The sequence below is a fragment of the Phalacrocorax carbo genome, chromosome 9 (genome assembly GCF_963921805.1).
Source record: "Phalacrocorax carbo chromosome 9, bPhaCar2.1, whole genome shotgun sequence".
Taxonomy (NCBI): domain Eukaryota; kingdom Metazoa; phylum Chordata; class Aves; order Suliformes; family Phalacrocoracidae; genus Phalacrocorax; species Phalacrocorax carbo.
Genome location: NC_087521.1, coordinates 10,494,637 through 10,514,562, shown reverse-complemented (window position 1 = coordinate 10,514,562; position 19,926 = coordinate 10,494,637). Strand labels below are relative to the sequence as shown.

Sequence of the window (19,926 nt, the reverse complement as noted above, 5' to 3'; positions counted from 1 at the left end):
AGCAACAGTAGAACAAGAATTGTGTGAAGACACTGAAGAGTTTCAGTGATAAAACAGCTACAGGAGGATTGGTAAGCAATGCTGAGAAAGCAAACCTACTGCTGCTTGACCTCCTCAAACAAGGATGTGGATACTATATTTTTCTCTTTCTATGAAGATCTTGATTGAATCTTCCATGGAAGTCTTATTGTAGTCCTCTCTTTTTCTGTGAACCATGAATAAGAAACTTCCAAAGCCTTAGCAAAGAAGAGGACAGTGAGGAACAAGAAGAAATGGACACAGATCTCCAAAACTACTGTCAGTGCTTTAAACTGCGCAAAGTCAGCAACAATGATGAGGATTTTGGGAAGAATATAGTAACAAAAGCAATAGAAACAGTGGTAAGTAGAATAGTCTTTCCTCCTCTAAGAAGTTCTCTGGCATGCATCTTCCCACCCTATTTGAAAACATGCTTGTTCTGAGCAAAAATGACAGTATTTAGGCAGAAAACAGGGCAAGCTTGGGCACTGAGCCTGCTCCTAAACACTGTTCTTATGCTACTGGTCTAATGTTTAGTTTAGGAGAAGTCATGAGGTATAAATCAAAACAGTAGTTTTAGTAAGCAAGCATTGCTACAGGGCTTACTGGAGAGATAGTATATTGGATTGAGATTTTTTTTGTTTCTTTCTGTTAAGGCAGATTTTCAGATAAGTATATTGGTTACAGTAACAAGCACAAAGCATTCCAGTTACAAGAAGCTGGTATTGCACCTACTCCAAATTCTGGCTTGAGTATTACAGACATAGAAGAGCAATACAGGCTTAGAAGAGCCCATGAGATTGGTGTTTGTTTTTTTATTTTGAATGCATTTTAACATCTGTTTAGATTCTGTAAGATAGTCTTTAAAAACTGTTTAGTAAGACCTACAGATATGACAGTCAGATTCCAGGGCCATTGTTTCTTTCATCATAGTAATGTTCTGTTTCCAAGCCATTTAGATGGGCTCCTTCATTTATAGGGAAACAATAAAGTGGGCTGTCCTGCAGCTCTCTGCAGTTCTTCATTCCTTCTGAACCTTTTATTGCCTTAAAAAGTAAGTGTAGTCAAAACTACAAGTGTCCACTGTTATAACTGTGTTTTTTCTAGCTTTTTAATTTTCTACCCTGTGTATGTCTTCCACCACCTACAGCTTCCTGCCCTTTTTGGCACCAGCTTGCATCAAGTTCCCGGAGGGAGAAGGGTGGGGGGTGGGAAAAGTCCAAAACAGAAAGGAAAAATGGAAAGTTGGGGGAAGGGAATATTTCCTCTTGTGCTATTTTGAGTCAATCTAATAAGCTTCTGTTTTGCTTTGGTTTTACGTCAGTGTCCTCATCTGGAGCCTTGATACCTACTTCCAAGACAGAGGACAGAAATGTGAAAATGACTGAAGCAGAATACATTTGAGAAGCAGCACACAATATAGTTGAGAGGGGATAGAGAGAGGATGTTCTGAGAGGATATAATGAAACTACAGAAGGAGACAGTGTGCTGCAAAGACATGTTTACTCTGTCTTCTGGATGTCATGTCCTTTTGAAAATATTGCCAGTAGCGCAGCCTTTGTGCCCTGCTGGATGCCAATAGATATGAGAGAAAACTGATTTTTACACCTTTAAATACTGCACTACCACGCATTTGCTTCCTTTTTTTTGCTGATTGTCCTGTTATACATGCTTCTGTTTAAGATACATTAATTTTTAGTTGCTTTCCATAGAATGAAAACAATGTACTGTTTTTTATTTGTAGTAAATAAACTTTTTGTAAGCTTTTAAAAAAGTATTCTGTGCATTTGTTACTTAGGTACATGGTATGCAAGAGTCGTGGGTTTTTTCCTCTAAAAATAATGCTTCCATTAAAAATAGTGGATGTAACTTGAAAGTCTCTTCTGGAGACATTCCTCAGTTTAGCAGCATCATGATGAGTTTATCACCACTTTTGTTATGTGGCTGTTGAAATGGCACTGAGAAATACCAGCTTGGATATCCTCAGTGCTGGTGCTGGATGTTGTGTTGTGTATTTGTAACGTTAACAAGGAAACCTTTACAGCAGTCTGGCAGGTAGGCTGTATTCACTTCAAATGCCTAAGAGTATATATGCCTGTCATAAGTTAATTGCCTAGATAGTAGCTGATAATTTCTTTGCTGCTATCCAGATTTGTTTCTCCTGGATTATGATACCCTAACCTGACAGAAGTTATGCTGGATCCCTTAAAACATCTCTTAAGCTTCCATTAGGAAGATATAGTCAGGGAATAACTTTATATTCTTCAGCATGGCTACTTTGCATCTTCTTTGACTCCTACCATTAGTATCTTTTGAACTGCCTTCAGGCCTGTAAAGCCATGGAACATATCTGTTACTCATGTACCACGAGGTATAGAAGAGTTGAGGCAGTGCTGAAATACCATCTCTGTCCAATCTGTCACTCCATATCTGGATAGGACTGTCATTTTCCATGCCACCTCCTTTTTGGTTTTTGTTGGTTTCTTTGGTGGTTTTGTGTCTGTGTGTGTCTGTGCTGTCACCAGATGACAGTCATGATACTGAAACACCAGCAGCAGGGTGTGTTCTGACAGAACATGTCATAATCAGTTCTCAGAAAAATTTTCATCTACTTTTTGTACCAGAGGAGATCTCATACTTGCCCTTCTAGAACTAGGAATAGAGTTTGGATACCACTCCCAGAGAAATGCCTTTCACACCGGAGAGTTTGGTAGCTGCCTCAGATTGGTGATTGGTATTTCAGAACTCTTCTACACCCTGTCGTGGGTTGTGAAACCCAGAAATTACGTTTTGCAGTGTTGAGTTGGCTGATACATTGCTGGAGTTGTACTGGGCTGTTGATATTTGTGCCTGGAGAAATGTGCATTATGCACAACTTGAAAACTGGCTGTCCGTCTGTCCCTATTCTGTCCCCCCCAGTCTTTGTAACATTTTTGCCACATGTCAATTCCATCCACATTTGAGTTATTAAGGTCTGATACTTTTTTTCTGAAGAGATTCAGGAATGCTGATGACACACTCAACATCTTTGTTGCTAGCACAGTGGAGAACCAGAAGAGCTAAACAGTTCTGAACCATTGTGTAGAACATGGGATGGAGAAAATGGAGTTGTAGGTTATAGACCCCAAATAACAACAGTTCCTGCCAGTTGCCATGCCGCTGGGCGTTCTTCATTACATTCCCTGCAGGCTAGTACAGAAGCCATTGCCACATCTTTCAGCTAAGTCATAGGAAGATGCACATGCCCTTGCTTTGGCAGCAAAGCCCAGCAAAATTAGCTTGTGCAGATACGGCATTAGATGAAACTGCGAACTTCTGTGGCTTTCTTTCTGTTCTTTTCATCTTTCACTTACTTCAGGGCCAGAAAAGTCCGTGTTTATTGCAGCTGCTATTAGAATACAGTTTGGAATTAAAGCTGTCCCATTTTAACCGTGACTACATGTTGGGATCTATATCGGTAAAGAACAGATGACCCTTCTCGCTAATTATATTGCTTTGTTGTGGACTGTTGCAGACTAACATAGAGATCATTCTAGGGATGCATTAGGAAATGTGATCCCTTACATCTGACCTGCACCTGCTTTTCCCAGTAAGTTTGGTAATAGGGGACAAGTGACATATAGGACTCTTAAAAGGCTGTAAAACAGTATGGGTTACATAAATTTTTGCTCAATTGTAACTTAACTACAAACACTTCTTAAATTTTTAAAAAATTGACTATGTTAATTCTGTATGAAAATATTTTTCTTGTATAGGCCATATTCTAGCCTAGTTACCAGTTGTTTCGCTACTTCAAGTGCCTTCGTAGAGTCTGTAGTGAGTTTGCTGAAGTTTATCTTTAAATGTTGAGCATAGCATGTAGCTTTAAAAAAAGCTGAAAACAATGAAGAGAAATGTTTACTTGTTTAGAAAAAAAATGCAAGCAAGATGTCAGGCTATAGAAATCACTTTCAGATAAAAAAATTAACAGTTTTGCATAGCAGAAACAAGTTACTGTCTGTTGGACCAACAATATTGTCTCTCTCTAGGAGAAAATTACAGTCTTTTGGTGTCTTATAGTCCCATCCTGAAATTTTCTCTATCATGTCCATTTTGGCACATCTTGGGATGAGTTGTGCGGCAGTGAATATGAAAAAATAGCAGCTCTTGAACTTCATGTGTATTGGTTATGGTTTTAGGATTTTTCTTATAGAGAGCTTTCTCTCTGCACGTATTTTTTAAGATGTTTTGTTTCCTTACAGATATACCACAAATGAGACCAAAGCCACACTATGTAATGGTTAAGAAAGATGCAGAAACCAATGAGGCAATATATTGCACAAAGGAACCTTTTATTAAGGCTCGTGTTATTGTCATTCGATGGTTGGTGTCTTTCTGGCTTGAGCCAAAACCTCATACAGGACCTCATATTCCTGGGATGGAAGGTGAAAATGTGCCAAAGAATATTCAGGTAAAACCAAATACACAAAAAAGTGTTTGTTTTCATGTTTGTGTCTTAATTGTTGTATCAGGAGAGTGCACTCCTCCAATAATTATAACTGATGAAGAATTAAAGAAAGGAATTTTAAAGCAAATTTTCTACATATGAAATCACTTTAGAAGGACTTGCTGTGCTTCCCCCCCTAAATTCTGTTATTTTGTTTTTAATCAAATAGACATAAAAAGCCTTGAAATGCAGTGCATCCTGTCTGGTTTTTTTTCCTGAATTATTTGGACTGTTTTAAACTATACTTTTATATAACTTAAATTGTACTCTTCAATTGTTTTACTAAAAATGAGCTATGAGATATTCTTTAATTTTTGTTTCAGAGAGCAGCTGCTAGCATGGCTTCAAGGGAGGACAGCAAAAATGACAGTACTGATAAGCAGGATAGAAATGCAGAGCCAGAACAATCTCATTCTAATACAAGTACTTTAACAGAGAGAGAACCAAGTTCTTCCAGCCTCTGCAGTATTGATGAAGAGCATTTAACCGATATTGAAATTGTCCGGAAAGTCTTTTCTTCTAAAAGAAGCAATGTTAATTTTCTAACTGAGATTTTTCGACAGGTAAAGAACCCTCTTTAGAATGCAAGAATCTTGATTATTATATTGTAAATTATCATTATGTCATGGTTTTTTTTCAAAACCATTTGCTAAGCAGGCATTGTATAAATGTACAGTTTTTTCTTCTGTCATCTTGCCTTTAAGGTTTAAGAATTGAAAAGTTGTAATTCTAAAATGTTTTCTGTATAGAATATCCCCGGTTCCTGATTTTACTAATTTTATTTCTTTAATAACCAGTTCAACAGCATTTAACTTGGACTTTACAGTTCCCCATAGACAGGAATGTTTGGTATTTTCATACATCAACCCTGTAGCTACTAGAGCTCACAAGCAAGCATATTAAAATAAGCCTCCTGTGGGAGTCTGCAGCTGTTTAAGAGCTGTTGTAGGAGCAATTGAATGTCCTTACGTTGATGGAGTTTGTCAGAAGAGTGGGACAGATGGCTATAGAAGGTAACAGCTTCTGCTTCTGACTTCAATGCAACCAGAAATGTTAGCTGAGCATACTCAAAATAGTGTTTCTCAACTGGAAACTATTAAACAAATTTAAGCTGAGAACATATGCCAGAATATGAAGTATTTATAATGTGAAATTATATAACTTTGAGTTCAATGTGGGAGAATAGAACAAGATAGACTTTCTTCATGTCCCATTCTATAGATCAAAAGACGAAGTGATTTTTCTGAATTATAGTAAAGAAAAATATACTGTGTTTCAACTGAAATGCATGACACGAATTGCTTTAAACAGCAGAAAACAAAACATCTTCAAACTCTGGTATATCTGGATGAAGTGGCTATTTTTGAATGAGGCAAATAAATGTCAGAAGCTTATCTGCATCCAATGTGTTGTAAGAGCTTGGACACATTACTGAATGAGATAACAGTATTACCCAAATTCAGCTGCTGCTCAAGGGTTTACAGAGTCTGAGATATCAAATGTAGGGTCTAAATTATTGATGGTCAATTTAGAAACTGCCCCGCAGTGAAAGGGACAGCACAGGCAATTTCTTCATTCTTTACACAAGGCACTCTATGAGTTATGTAGATTATTTAGATTTTTTCATGTGGTTATGATATCTCATTTAAGTCATTGTTTAGCTATAAGTTTTCAATGTAAGTCCATTTCTAATATGCCAGCTGTTTGTAATGTTTCTAAAACATTAGGGTTTCGTTATTGTAGTCAGAAGGAGGTTTCAGTTGTACTGAATGGTGGAAAGATTGTAGAAAAAAGGTTGTATGAATTTTAGACTCCAGGTTACAAAAAATGGGTATGGGCTTGCAGAAGACTGTTAGACTTGATGAGTGATAGTGTGTGACTGATGAACTTGACAGTTGAAGTCTGTAATACACAGCAGATTTCTTTCTAGTGTGATACTATTATGAAATGTCCATTTCCAGGGAGACAACATACCGCTTGTGTCAAGTGGGCGCTCCTTAAAGGCATGGGCAATGAGTTTCCAGCATTCACACCACGGACTCTATAAAACTGTGTGTTTATGTAGATTGTCTGTTCTTTTTTTAAATACAGTTAGAACATAATGGTCTTTGGTAAATGTATTTATAGTTAGTTAGAACCTGACTAATGTTAAAAGTTTCTGATGTGTGACTGGTCATTACAGCACAGCAGATACAGAAAACCTCCTGAAGAGGGCACTAATCAGCCATCACACTGACTCAAATACACATTTTTTTGAAACATTACTGTTTCTGAAGTCTTTTCAGGGAGTCATTTAAGGATACTGTTTTGTAAAATCTCATTTAGCTAAAAATAAGATACATGGCTACCAGTAATGTATGTCACTTGAATTTTTGTTAGTCATTTAGAACTGATTTAACTCAGTTAAAGTTAAAGTTAAAGAGATAAAGAAGTCATCATCCCGCTCTACTCAGCGGTTGTCAGGCCACACCTGGAGCACTGTGTACAGTTCTGGTCCCCGCTATACAAAAAGGATGTGGACAGGCTGGAAGGGGTCCAGAGAAGGGCCACCAAGATGATCAAAGGACTGGGAAGCTGCCATACGAGGATAGGCTGGGAGAGCTGGGTTTGTTCAGCCTTGAGAAAAGGAGGCTTAGAGGGGATCTCATCACCATGTACCAGTTCTTAAGGGGCAGCTACAAAGAAGATGGAGACTCCCTTTTTACAAGGAGTCCCATGGAGAGGACAAGGGGGAATGGACACAAGTTGCTTTTGGGGAGATTCCAATTGGACACCAGAGCAAAATTTTTCATGTTAAGGACAGTCAACCATTGGAATAATCTCCCCAGGGAAGTGGTTGACTCGGCCATGTTGGACACCTTTAAGATTCGGCTGGACAGGGTGCTGGGCCATCTTGTTTAGACTGTGTTCTTCCTAGAAAGGTTGGACTAGATGATCCCTGAGGTCCCTTCCAACCTGGGATTCTGTGATTCTGTAATTCCACTCTTCCAAGTCCTCTGAATCGAAGGTGGTGTAATAGAAACTTCTGCTCATTCGTTTTGCCTTAATTTCAGCAGGCAAAGTGTTGAGTAGATATGCCTGTATGGATTCTCATACCTCTCTCTTTTGCAGTTAAATTCTCAAAGTACTTTCTTGACAAGTTTTCTTGTTAAAACATTTCTTTCATGTTTTTAGTTTAAAGGTAAAGAAAATGAGCAAACATTTAGGTTCAGGAGCAATTTATTTATTTATGTTCCTACAGTGGCTGTATTTCCACACACCGCCCCCGGCATCCCTTATAACCTGTACATTATAGAACCCAACTTGATTTCAAGTTTTCTAACTGGACTTTTGTTTGTTTCTTATTCTACTCACAGGCATTTCTGTTGCCAATATGTGAAGCAGCTGCCATGAGGAAAGTGGTAAAGGTGTATCAGGAATGGATTCAGCAAGAAGACAAGCCTTTATTTATGAAAGAACCTGAAGAAATAATGCAGTGCATAATTGTAGATTGTGATGAAAGTCATGATGACCACAATTCAACAGAGAAAGCAAAAGAAAGAGAAGAGGTAAAATATAGTTGGTTAATATTTGTGCATCTTTTGGATGCGCTAGGAGACAGAGAATTGGCCTCCTTGACAGATTTTATTTGGTTTAATTTGATGTCAGAGCATCTGTTGGGGAGAAGCAATGATAATTAAACAGTGAATGAATAGGCTACCAATTTGATCTATCTGTGGATTTTAATGTAGTTAGTTAGATTTAAAATTTCATATAGTTTTATGAACGGTTCTCAAGACGTGGATTATACAGTGTACCAACCTTCAGCTGTGTAAAAACTATATACAAATAAAATAATGAGGAAAATGGTAGTTATTTCATACAGATACTTTAATTGTTACAAACTTCTTAAAATATAGTTGTGTCTTTTAAGATGTATCTGTCTACTATTGTTTATTATTTAATATCTATTCTATCCTTTTTCCTTTAATATAAACCCAAAATTCCTGTCTACAAATCTATGGGATTTTAAGAAAAAAATTTTTTTTCAGGAAAAAGGGATAAACTCCAGTCATGTTAGAAATTCAAACTGGGCAAGAAATGGCTGTTACGAAGACACTTTGCATAAATTGTCTGAAATTGATACTGAAGAGCAAAATGTACGAGCTGGAGTGCAGTCAGTATTGCAGGTATGAAATAGGCTTGATATCTAATTTCCATCCTAATAATAAAGCTCTTGTTATCGGCACATAAAGAGTGGAATATAGTGCAACACTTCTGCAAGGGTAACCCATGCTTCTTCAAAGCGTCTCTGAATTTTAAAATTTATTCTAGATTTTAAAAGTATGATCATAAATAATGTTACAATAATGACAGTGGTTCACTATATCTTTATTGACCTGAAGTAGGACAATATGTACACAAGTGTTGGATAACAGTGTAAAAGAAAAAAAGATTTTAATTTTGCATCAGCACATGCGTTCTGCTCTGCATTGTATCACAGAAAAAATAATTCTCACTTGAATGCCACATCGTCAAATTACTCTAAGTGTTTAATGAGAATGCTTAGAAGCTTTTTTTGTTTTAAGCTATTAGTCACCATCCACAAAACATCGGAAACTGCTGTTTTCCTAATCTGAATAATAAGGTGTACAGGGATGTTTTCTCATCTTCATCTGAATTACAGATTGGATGAGTACATAAGCATTTGAAAAATTTGATTAGACATGGCAATTCTGTACTTCAGTGATATCCTTAAGGAATAGGAGAGTTGCAGAATTTTCCTAACAGAAGTTTTGTAACTGCTTCTATGAAATTTGGCAGAGTAGAAATTGTGTTAATTTCAAATGTTCAGGAAAATGCTTTACCAAAGTTGAGGATGTAGAAAATCAAGCGTGTATAATTTGAGGGTCTTTGAAATGCTTTTAAGGTTGTATAAAATGTGTTTTATGTGTATGTGCATGCACATACATACACATAGGTGTGTATATGACTTTAGCCTCGGTAATATTCTTTTATCCAGTAGAAGATCGATTCTAAACAAAATAAAATAGATGTGCATTTGCCACTCCACCATATGCACTTTTGCCATCGGTGACCATGTTAATATGCTAATTAGAACTCAATATTTTTACCACAGCATAAATTATTTCCTGAATAGGACTTCCTATTGTGCTGTACACTGTTATATATAGAAATAAACTTTGTAACTGAGATCACTTTTAAATTCAAATACGTTACAATAATTTAAGCTTCATAATCTTTGCCTACAGAGACTATTTAGATTATGACGTGTTTCTGAGAAAAGAAACAGTGAAGTATCTTTATCTCTTTGCAATGTATTACTAAGGTTTACACATCTAAGAATGACTAGGAGGTTCTTCAAGTTGAAGTTTTTTAGATAAAGGTTTGTTTCACCAGCAAGTATCTTTTTTAGCCCAAGACAGAGTCAAGACATAATTCTAACCCAGTATCATGTCTGAATTTGAGAGGTTTCCTGACTTAGAAACATGTTTGACTTTTTCTGTGAATGAAGAATCCAATACTTCTGTGATGAATTTTCTTCCCATTTAATTCTTGCATAGACTTATTTCTAGGCACTTAGAGTAGGGTAGGTTCGTTAGTTGAGGCTAGTAAATGTAAAGCTGCATACTAATAGTTTTTAATTATTAAAATCCAAAGCTCTCAGTAGAGGGAAATTACAACCGTAAAACCAATGATTTCCTGTACATGTGGATTAAGACAAATATAAATTAATTGGAAATCTAGGGCTCACCATGATTCAAATACTTCCTAAACTTACATAAAAATCTAAACACTTCAGTAGTAGCTCCTGTAACTCCAACAGTATCCTTGCCTACTTTGTTTTCACCATTTTCATTCCGAAAGCCCTAATTCACTGTCCACTGCAGTCAACCGCTTTGGAGAAGGTATCCTGTTTCTTACTTTTGGTAAGCCTTACTGATCAGTGGCATGAATGCTTTCGTTTCCCAGAACATAATACATCCCTTGTCATGCTGAAGCACCCACTGTGTACCAGGACTATTTCAAGTAGTTTAGCATGCATTATACTAATCAGTTGCTGACTTACAGGTAGAACTTATGTGCAGTGGACTTCTTCACTGGGACATTTTTGTCCATCATGTTAAAATAATAGTATTGGGTAGTTTGTTGTAACATCTGTCTATGACAGCAAAAATATACAAATGTTTTGTACAAAAAAATGGGGAAAAATCAGTCTTATTGTTGCTTTATCATCACATCAAGCTAACTTATATTTAAGGATAAACTTCTGTGAATGCATATGAAGCCTCTTCTGTTAATCATATATTTTCTCTTTCTGGTTACTGTCAACTGAACTTCTGAAAACATCAAAGTGCTTGAAGCTCATAACATCTACTCTTTTCTATTTACAGGTTTTTATAATAAATTCTTCAAATATATTCTTTCTTGAACCTGCAAATGAAATTAAAGCTCTGCTGGATGAACACACTGATATGTGTAAACGCATTCTTAATATCTACCGCCACATGGTAGTCCAAGTGACTATGGACAAGAAGACATGGTAAAATGCTAATGCTTTTATCTTAGATTATTAATTCACAAGATAAATATGAAAATTTACTTATTAGTAAATGCATTAGAGTGGTATTGACTATGTGAACCAGTTTTTCTAAATCAGAAAATACAGGGACTTTAATATGGCACAGACAACTTACCACAGGGGAAGAGGTTATCTGCTCTGTTAAAGCTAGTAGTAAGCACCTAGTTAGTTTGAGGCAGCTTAGCCCTCAGTGGAAAAAGTAGTAAACTAGGATATATGGACTACTATTAATGAGCTACTGATGACTTTTTTTCCAGGGTGTTTTGCTCATGTGTCAAAGTGCTAAATATGAAAACATATATGAAGCTTCACGGCCTATTTAAAATATATATAAAAAGTCCTCAGATAAGCATGGATAACTATTATAATCAGATGTGGGTTGCTCTTGATCTCTAATTGTGTGCAGGAATATGTGACTGTTTAACTGTTTTATTCCTTTCCAGTTCTTAAGGTGCCTAGCAGGTACAAGGGACCCACTTTCAAATTCATTTATATTATTTCCCCGTCTCCTTTAAATAGCTATCTCTAATGAGGTAGTATACTGCCACTGTTCTTCATTGGAAGGAAGCAGTAGCAAGGGGATTTCAAATGGCTGGTTTACTCCATTTTCACTTGACTTGCATTCAATCTGTCACTAGTATTTCCTGAACTCTGGGTAAGTAGAGCTGGCGTTACATGTCATATCAAGCTTGTCTCTTCTTGAGAGGAAATAAGGACTTCAGTTCAAGGCTAACCACTGGGAAATTTGGGAGTAATAGTAGAAAACATATTCCAGCAGATTAGTACTTTCTTCCTCAGTTTCATATTGCTGTAAAGAAGTGACTCAAGACTGTGATGGCAAAGATTGTGCCACACAAAATAAGTGATGAAGTATGTTAATGATAATGTAACATTGCCAAAACCTGTCATTGGTACAAAAAAAAAAAGACCCCAAACCAAAAAAACCCTCAGTTTGGAAATATAATTAAAACTTTGCCTGTAATTTCAGGCCATTGAAGGTGATAGTACATGAATAACCTGACAAATGTTAGATGGCGACAGGGGTTCCTCACTCTTAAGTGTGAAAAGAAGGTTGGAGTAATTTCTTTTGCAAGAACCAAGTTAGGCTGTTTGTAATCAGTATGTCCTATTCGGAATGTGTTTGAGCAAATCAAGCTCAGTCGTTATCTTTAAAAGTATCCTGGTATATACATAAGTATAACAAAATAACTCCAAGTTTAATATTGTTTTGCAGGGAACAGATGCTACTTGTGCTGCTCAGGGTTACTGAATCTGTGCTGAAAATACCACCCCAAACTTTCTTGCAGTATCAAGGAAGAAAAAACTCCACTTTAGCAGGAAGACTTGCAGGACCCCTTTTCCAGGCAATTAAACATAAATTCACTTTAATTAATTCAGCTTAATTTTGACCAAGAGATTAGATGCAAAAACCACTCTTGGCTGATCTTTCATCTTAAATCATTGATCATGTTACCCAGATAATGTGAATGGTGTGGGTTAAAGAACTGGATACATTTGTTACTTTCTGTCCTATATTTAATGGTTTGACAATTGTTTTTGGAGTATTGTGAAATTTAAAAATTCCCATCCTTTAGTTGAGTTGGGATAACCGGCAATGTGTGCAGTTTTTGTCTACTTCCATTGCAAAATTAGCTCAAGTCAGTACAAAATCTCCTGTGCCATCCATGCCTAATCAACTGATTTTTTTAATTCCTTACAGTAAGCTCTAGCAGATCGTTTCAAAGTGTATAGCTGCAGAGTGCTATTGTAGTGGCTTCTCTGTAGTAGGATCTGTAAAGTCTCTAGATTCTTTAGTAGGACAAAAAAAGGATACACAAGATATGAATGTGATGATAACTAATTGAGAACAGTATTACAAAACTCTTTGGCAACACTTGTAAGATACCAAAGATATGTTATGTTAACATAACACTTGATAATTCATGAAAAGTCTGTGTGTACTGGTGAGGAAAAGAATGTCAGGACGACACAGAAATTTCTGTGGCAGTTGGAAGCTTCTTTTTAAGCAGTAACATTTGAATGTTGTCATCTTATGTTCAGAACTCAACTTTTTTCATTTTATTCTTTTAGACTCTTATAGTAGCTTGGATCAAAGCGAATCTAAATGTGTACATCTCTCGAGAACTTTGGGATGACTTGCTGTCTGTAATGTCATCGCTGACATATTGGGAAGAGCTGGCCACTGAGTGGTCGCTGACAATGGAAACACTAACAAAAGTGTTAGCTAGAAACTTGTATAGCCTGGACCTCAGTGACTTGCCATTGGATAAATTAAGTGAGCAGAAGCAGAAAAAACACAAAGGCAAAGGTAAGACAACACTGTATACACGTCATTTGAATTTAAGCTGAGGTAATGAGAGGTTGGTCGCAGCAGAATTTTGGTCTAGCATTTTTAGTACACCTAATTAGGCATCTCTATCACCTGAAATAACCCAGTTTAATTAAGATAAGGCTGCTTTTTAGAACTACCACAAAATCTCCACATAAAGGTCCAGTCCTGCAAATAGCCAGGCACATATGGAATGTAGTTCTTAAAGGTGTGTTGGATTTAACCTAAAGTGTTACACTCTACTGAGTTACGCCTTTCTCCTTTTATCAAAGCAATTAAATAGTTGAGTCCCAATTATAACTTCTAGAAAGTAACAAAAATTACATGTCTGGTAAAAATCAGCTAGCTGGCAAGTGGCTATTGCAAGCACAATTGGAATATTGATCCTGAAATCCAATGAATGTTGTTTAAAGGTGAAATGTAAGATGAACATAGTTTTGTTTGGGTTCTAATTCACCACTAAGCCATGGTGAAGACAAATTTTGTCAAAGCGACCTTGTTGGACTATTTCTGAGAAAGGATACTTTTAATAGTCCGTATGAATGGTACTGGTTTTTAAACTGATTTCTAAACAATGCAGGTAATACTCTGTAGGACCCAATAGGTGGATACCTGCTTATAATGGTACGGTTCTGGAATTGTTAAGGGACAGGAAGTCTGTCCTCCTTGATGGAGAGCTGGATTGTGAGTTGCAAAACCTGGATTCTCTCCCTAGATCAGATACTTTCTGCATGTGACCATAAGCAATCACTTCTTTGTTTCCACTTCTGTAAAACATGGATAATGAGACTGTTCTCCTTTAAAAAGTGCTTTGAGGTCTAATAGTGAGATGCAGGATTATATTTCGGGTGAGTAATAAAGAAGGAAAAAAAAGTGTAATTTTTAGACTACTTTTTAATCTCTCTGTGTTTTAACTGATGTGGTTCTCCAGTCAAACCTGAGGGAATGTACTTCCTACAGATTCCTAAGGTGAGAAGTAATCTGTGTGGATGTACATTTCCTGCTCTTAAAGAGAATGTTCCTGTAGGCTGTTTTCTGTTAAAAGCATTTCACACACTTCCAAATTTCTCGTCTTGGGGAAGAGCATTATCCACACTTTCGTTTTGTTCTTCTGGTGTGTGACAACTGGACAAAAATACATTTCTCTGTAGCTGACCCTGAGAGGTTGTTCCAGACCATGCATTTTTGTTTTGCTATGCTATTCAGCTTTCTTCTTTTCTTGCAAAAGACAGTTTTAAAAAAAAAATAGTAGTCTGATACAAGGCAAGAATGTTTATAGTTATTTGAATATAGGCTTAAAAACCATTTTGAATCATCTGTATAACCCATACAGAGCCACATGAGAAGAGTTTATGTTAGTCTTCAGTAACAGTGTCCAGAGAAAGCCTCCATTGTTAAATGTGAGTTACAGAGTTAACTCCAGCTTTGGAAGTACTAAATAATGTACAAATTTTGCCGGATTTCTTTGGCCCTGTTCATTTGCTAGTAATAACAAACATGTTATACTAAGGGTTACTTTCCAAGATGATGCCCTTTTAATGACTGTAATTGTTTACCAAGTGTAATTTTGGATGAGTTCAATGTGGACAAAGAAATGCATTGCAAATATTCTTTAGATCACTCTTTTTTTTACATAGAGTTGTTTTTTATAGCTCCTCATATGAGCTTTATTTACTTCAATATAAATGTCAAATCTGAATTTGTTCCATCTTTTCTTAATCTTAGTATAGTATTTTTTTGTGAATTTCCGAAGAGCCTTGTTCTCAGAGCCCATCATCCCATTTTTTTTGTGTTTGTATTTGGTATTAAAGTATTTTATCATCTTTATTTCATGTCCCTCAAATGTCACAAAATTATTTGGAAAAGCCCCCACAACATTAACGGTCTATAATGTATGATTTTGTGTGTCTTGTCTAATAGGGAAGAGTAAAGGAAAAGTTTCTACAGTTAAACATTTTTATCAGGCTACAACCTTTGTAAACCCAATTTTCTTATGGTTTTGCACTTGATTGGTCAGAAAAGAAAATCATAATAGTTTAACAGCACCAACACTTCTGAAAAAGTTTGAGTATCCCTATCAGTGTTAATGCTGGCCGAGTGGGTTTATATATTTAAAAAAAAGTAATGAGCTGTTTAGCTTTTAAAATCAAGCTTGTTTTTTGATAACATAATTTATTCTATCCAACTTTAAAACTCTCTGAAAAAGCACAATTACAAATATCTGGAAATCAGAATAGAAATTAATAGATTTGCAATTCTATTTTTGCAGGAGTTGGGCATGAATTTCCAAAATCTTCCGTTGATAAGTCCTTTTCTAGAGGATGGAGCCGTGATCAGCCTGGGCAAGCACCAATGAGACAACGCAGTGCTACAACTACTGGCTCTCCAGGAACAGAAAAGGCAAGAAGCATAGTACGGCAGAAAACAGTTGGTACGTACCTCTAAAAGCTGATATAAGTGACATCTGAGAAAGGGTAAGGAATTAATAACTGGCTTTTGTAGCAATGTGGCTGACTTCTTTCCATGAAAGTATACTCTAATAATGTTATATGGGTAAATTTTGCAGCCTTATCTGCTTTAGGGTACCTGAACAGCTTGTGGTTACTAGCATTACGGTTACTGCAAATGAAAGTAATGCAGTTGATGTACTCATTTTTAGTGAGTTTCATCACATGCTTAAGCTAGATTGGAAAAATAATACTGTTATATATATATGAAAGAGAAAAAACCCAGAATGGTTTGAGCAACGGTATGGATAGGTGGGTAATAGAAGGCTTTTTAAGTGTGTGTTTTCATAAACTGTGCACAAAATAGGTTGAGTGGTTTTGAACTGTGAAAACAAAAAGCGTGAGAAATATGTATATATCTGCATAGTTTATAAAAAGTGTTGTCTTTTACTATACCCTGAATCTCACCTTAATGAAAGGTTGGCACATACGTGTGCAATTCTCCATTTCTGAAGTCATCTATTTCTCAGCTTCGTTACTTGCAGGTACTCCTTCCTGTGTTAGAAATGAGTGATGCTAAACAGCGCTTTAGGTGGATTGCTCAAAAGAAGACTTACGTTCGTATGATTTTGTTTAGAATATCTTAACATGAACTGGATTACAAATTTCTTTGCTGTCTCATCTTGATGATCTCAGTGCTATCCCTTATGTGAAGGAAAATAAGCTGCTTTTACTTTTTTATTTAAAAGAAGAACCTCTTAAAGAATATAACTTCCTGGTTTTTTTACTACTTCTGTCGTAATAGTGGCTTCGGTCATTGTGTGTTGTTGCTTCACTGATACTTCCTGGAAGCAGGTACATTCTGACAAGATTTTAGAAACCAGGGAGGCATATTGGCAATTAAATATATAATTCTGTTATCTTCCTAGAAATTAACGTTTTCTTTCTCTTTCCAAAAATATTTGCAATTATTTTTTTAAGTCACAGAGGTTATTTAGCCAAAGTTCTTATTCGAATATTCTTCAAAGTTGTCAATTTTAAAAATTTGTTTTCTCATAAGGCTTTTGTTAGTGTGGGAAAGTTAATTGTTCTATAAGCAGTACAGACACGTGAGAAAATGAAGTCACTACTCCAAAATTTCTTGTCTTTTTCACGCATTCAAATGCTACATGGTGTTTCCTGTATCTCATGCTGACAGCACCTAGTTTGACTAAGTTTTCCTTATGGATCACAGATACTTTAAATGTAATTTCTGCTTCTCTGTAGATAGTCAATGATAAAATGTTGTTGTGTTTTTGTTTTAAATCTTAATTGTCTTAACAAGGTAAAGCTCATGTTAAAATTTCTCCTTCCCAAATTGTTAATATTTCAGATATTCTGTCAGAAGGTTATGTTGTTTGGTCAATTTATTAATGGCTTTGTTTTGCTGCTATTTGAAAGATGGCTATTTATATGATGTTAGTCCTAAAATGACTGAAATTTATCCTAATCAAGCTATATATTGACCTGGTTAGCAGGAAACTAATCTGATTTTAGTTTCACTGTACTTTAGCTTCCATGGTTTTGTTCCTTTCCTCCAATTATCTTACATATTTGATATTAATAAGCTAAGTTTGTATTACTGTAACCAGTTAAAATTTCAGCTCTAGTCATATTGTAGAATGCCATCTGTGGACAAGCATCACAACATTAGTAGGAAGGTTTTAAAAGACGAAAAGCCCAGAAAGAGTTGCCAGAGGTGGAATCCCAAACTCTTCAGTTTTTTAAAATGTTAATGAAGAATATGTTACAAAAGCATATCTCTTAACTGTCTGCAAACAGTTGTTTGTTATTGTCTCTCAGGTCTGCTCAGACAGTTTTCGGATGCTTCTGAATCTGTGCCAGTTAACACAGGGTCACATAATAAAAAACCTGGTTTATAGTCACAATAAGTAAAATTTTCTATAGAGTATTTTGCTGGTCAGATCATCTCCTTCAGTTTAACATTAGCTCCACAAGCTAAGTCTGGAATTGAGTCAGACCTCAGATATGTTGCATGATATCTGATATATAGTATATTTCCTTTGATTGTGAGTAACACACTCTTTATATCTGAGTAGGGGGGATGTGCATGTTGAATATTTTATGGTAAGAAAAAGCTGGGGTTTCTTTTTCATCTGTTTTATGTTGTACACATTTTGTGTACATCTGTACACCTCTATTTTTTGAGCCATCCTCATGCCAGCACACATCTATTGCTGCACTGAATTTGTGTGTGTGTGTGTGTTACCCAAATAAAAATCACAGCTTTTTTGATATGCAGTGTGTACATTTTTAGCCTGAACTTATGTAAAGTAATTTTTGGAAGAGGGCCTTTAAACATGAAATGCATATGGGTTGAAAAATCTATAGGGCTAGACACAGAATTTGTGGCATAGTCGGAAGATTCTAGTCCTATAAAAATATCAGATTGGAAGGAATTTACTAATCTATTGTTCTGCTTTTGTCTATAAACAACAGTGGAAGGTTATAAACTGTTAAGTATCTAGTCCACATTCTGGTATTAAGTCTGCCTCTACTTAACTACTTAACTGAATGTGACACATCTTATTTAAATAATAATTCACTGATGTCACATTTTCCTTTTACAACATCTCAAAGTTAATTTCAGTTAATACACTGCAAATATTCCTTCAAAAGTTTCTGTAAATTTTCCACCTTCCAAACTGTAAACAAGTTGTGCCCATTCCCCGCCACCCCCCCTTGCTAGTATCAGTGTAATATGGTGGAAAAGATCCAGCCAAATTACAAAGGACACTTTGTGTTAAGATTTGACAACAACACAGTATCCAGTCTCAAAAGCTTGGTTTATTTAGAATTGTAGAACCATTGTAGAACAAGCTACCGTGTAGCTTGTTATTTTTTCTCTTGCCTATATTCACTTTAAGATGTACGATGATCAGTGTAATGCATCTAACTATCACTGTATCCTGAATTTTGTCTCTTAAACAAAGAGATTTTAAAGCCTTACACATAATTGCCTTTTTTTTAAAGATTGGTTTGTGTCTTATAAACTAAGTTTAATAGAGAATGGCTTCTTAAAATGTATGTTTTTCTGAATTGTTTTTTCAAACCATGATAAAACCCCGCTTAAGTTGTCCTACATTTGTCAAGTGTGTTCTCTGCTCTATGTACATTGACCTACCCAGGTTATCTGCATGTTGCTGGCAGGGACAATTCTTTACCTGATTTAGAAGTGTGATGTGCTCAACTTTCACTGCACTCCATTCATGTACTTCTGATTCCCATACAGATCAGGAGCACTAAGATTCTAAGTCAAGATTCTATGTTGCTTTGAAAATATATATAGAAAAGTTTAAAGACTGGTGAAATATTGAATTGACAATATTTATGTAAGATACACCAAAGTTTCCATAAAAGAAGTTTATGAGCAACTATTTTAAAACAGATTACCAAATTTGCAACAGTTTGAAAAGGAAGCTGCTTGAAACAATGTGTATTACTTTTTGAAGAACTTCAAGTGTACTTTGAGATTGAATGCAGTATCCATTCTTGCTCTGTCTTGCTTTGACAAAGGAAAACAAATGTCATAAAGATTAATTATAACCTTGATCCTGGTGCCACAATTCTTATGTAAGTTTTCTATTCTATAGGGCTGTTGGCAGGAGATGAGATATGAAAAGGTGAATTAGGATCAGTTTAGCAAGATTTACCCAGTATCGATTAAAAGCCAGACCCTACAGATAAGACACAGTTTAATGCTTTTTGTTGTCAAACCATTTCACTCCAGTCACTTCATTTTTAATGTGGTCATTTTCTCCTTATGGTTTTGAAACTTTCGGAGAATCTTGAATTCGAGAGTATGGGTATGTGTAAAGTTCAGAGTTACTTTTTCAGGAGTAAACCAAAGAAACTAGAAAAATGCAAATGTAGTTTAAGTTGCTTTTTCTGTTTAAAAAAAAATAATCAATTTCTGAGTGCTTGTGGAGTGGCTTTAACTTTGATTTTTCAACCCCTGATGCAACGGGAAAAAAAGTATTAA

At 35.8% G+C, this 19,926-nt stretch overlaps 1 protein-coding gene across 4 annotated transcripts in view; it reads left to right on the top strand.

Annotated features, from left to right (window-relative positions):
* RALGAPA1 (Ral GTPase activating protein catalytic subunit alpha 1) overlaps positions 1-19,926 on the top strand; it is a 143,036-nt gene that overhangs the window by 30,896 nt on the left and 92,214 nt on the right. For all 4 annotated transcript variants that reach the window (XM_064460276.1, XM_064460275.1, XM_064460274.1 and 1 more), the window contains exons 10-17: positions 4,260-4,468; positions 4,828-5,067; positions 7,861-8,052; positions 8,536-8,673; positions 10,900-11,048; positions 12,322-12,451; positions 13,179-13,416; positions 15,707-15,868. In XM_064460276.1, coding sequence (XP_064316346.1) covers positions 4,260-4,468; positions 4,828-5,067; positions 7,861-8,052; positions 8,536-8,673; positions 10,900-11,048; positions 12,322-12,451; positions 13,179-13,416; positions 15,707-15,868 — 1,458 coding nt within the window. The remainder of the gene's footprint in view (positions 1-4,259; positions 4,469-4,827; positions 5,068-7,860; positions 8,053-8,535; positions 8,674-10,899; positions 11,049-12,321; positions 12,452-13,178; positions 13,417-15,706; positions 15,869-19,926) is intronic.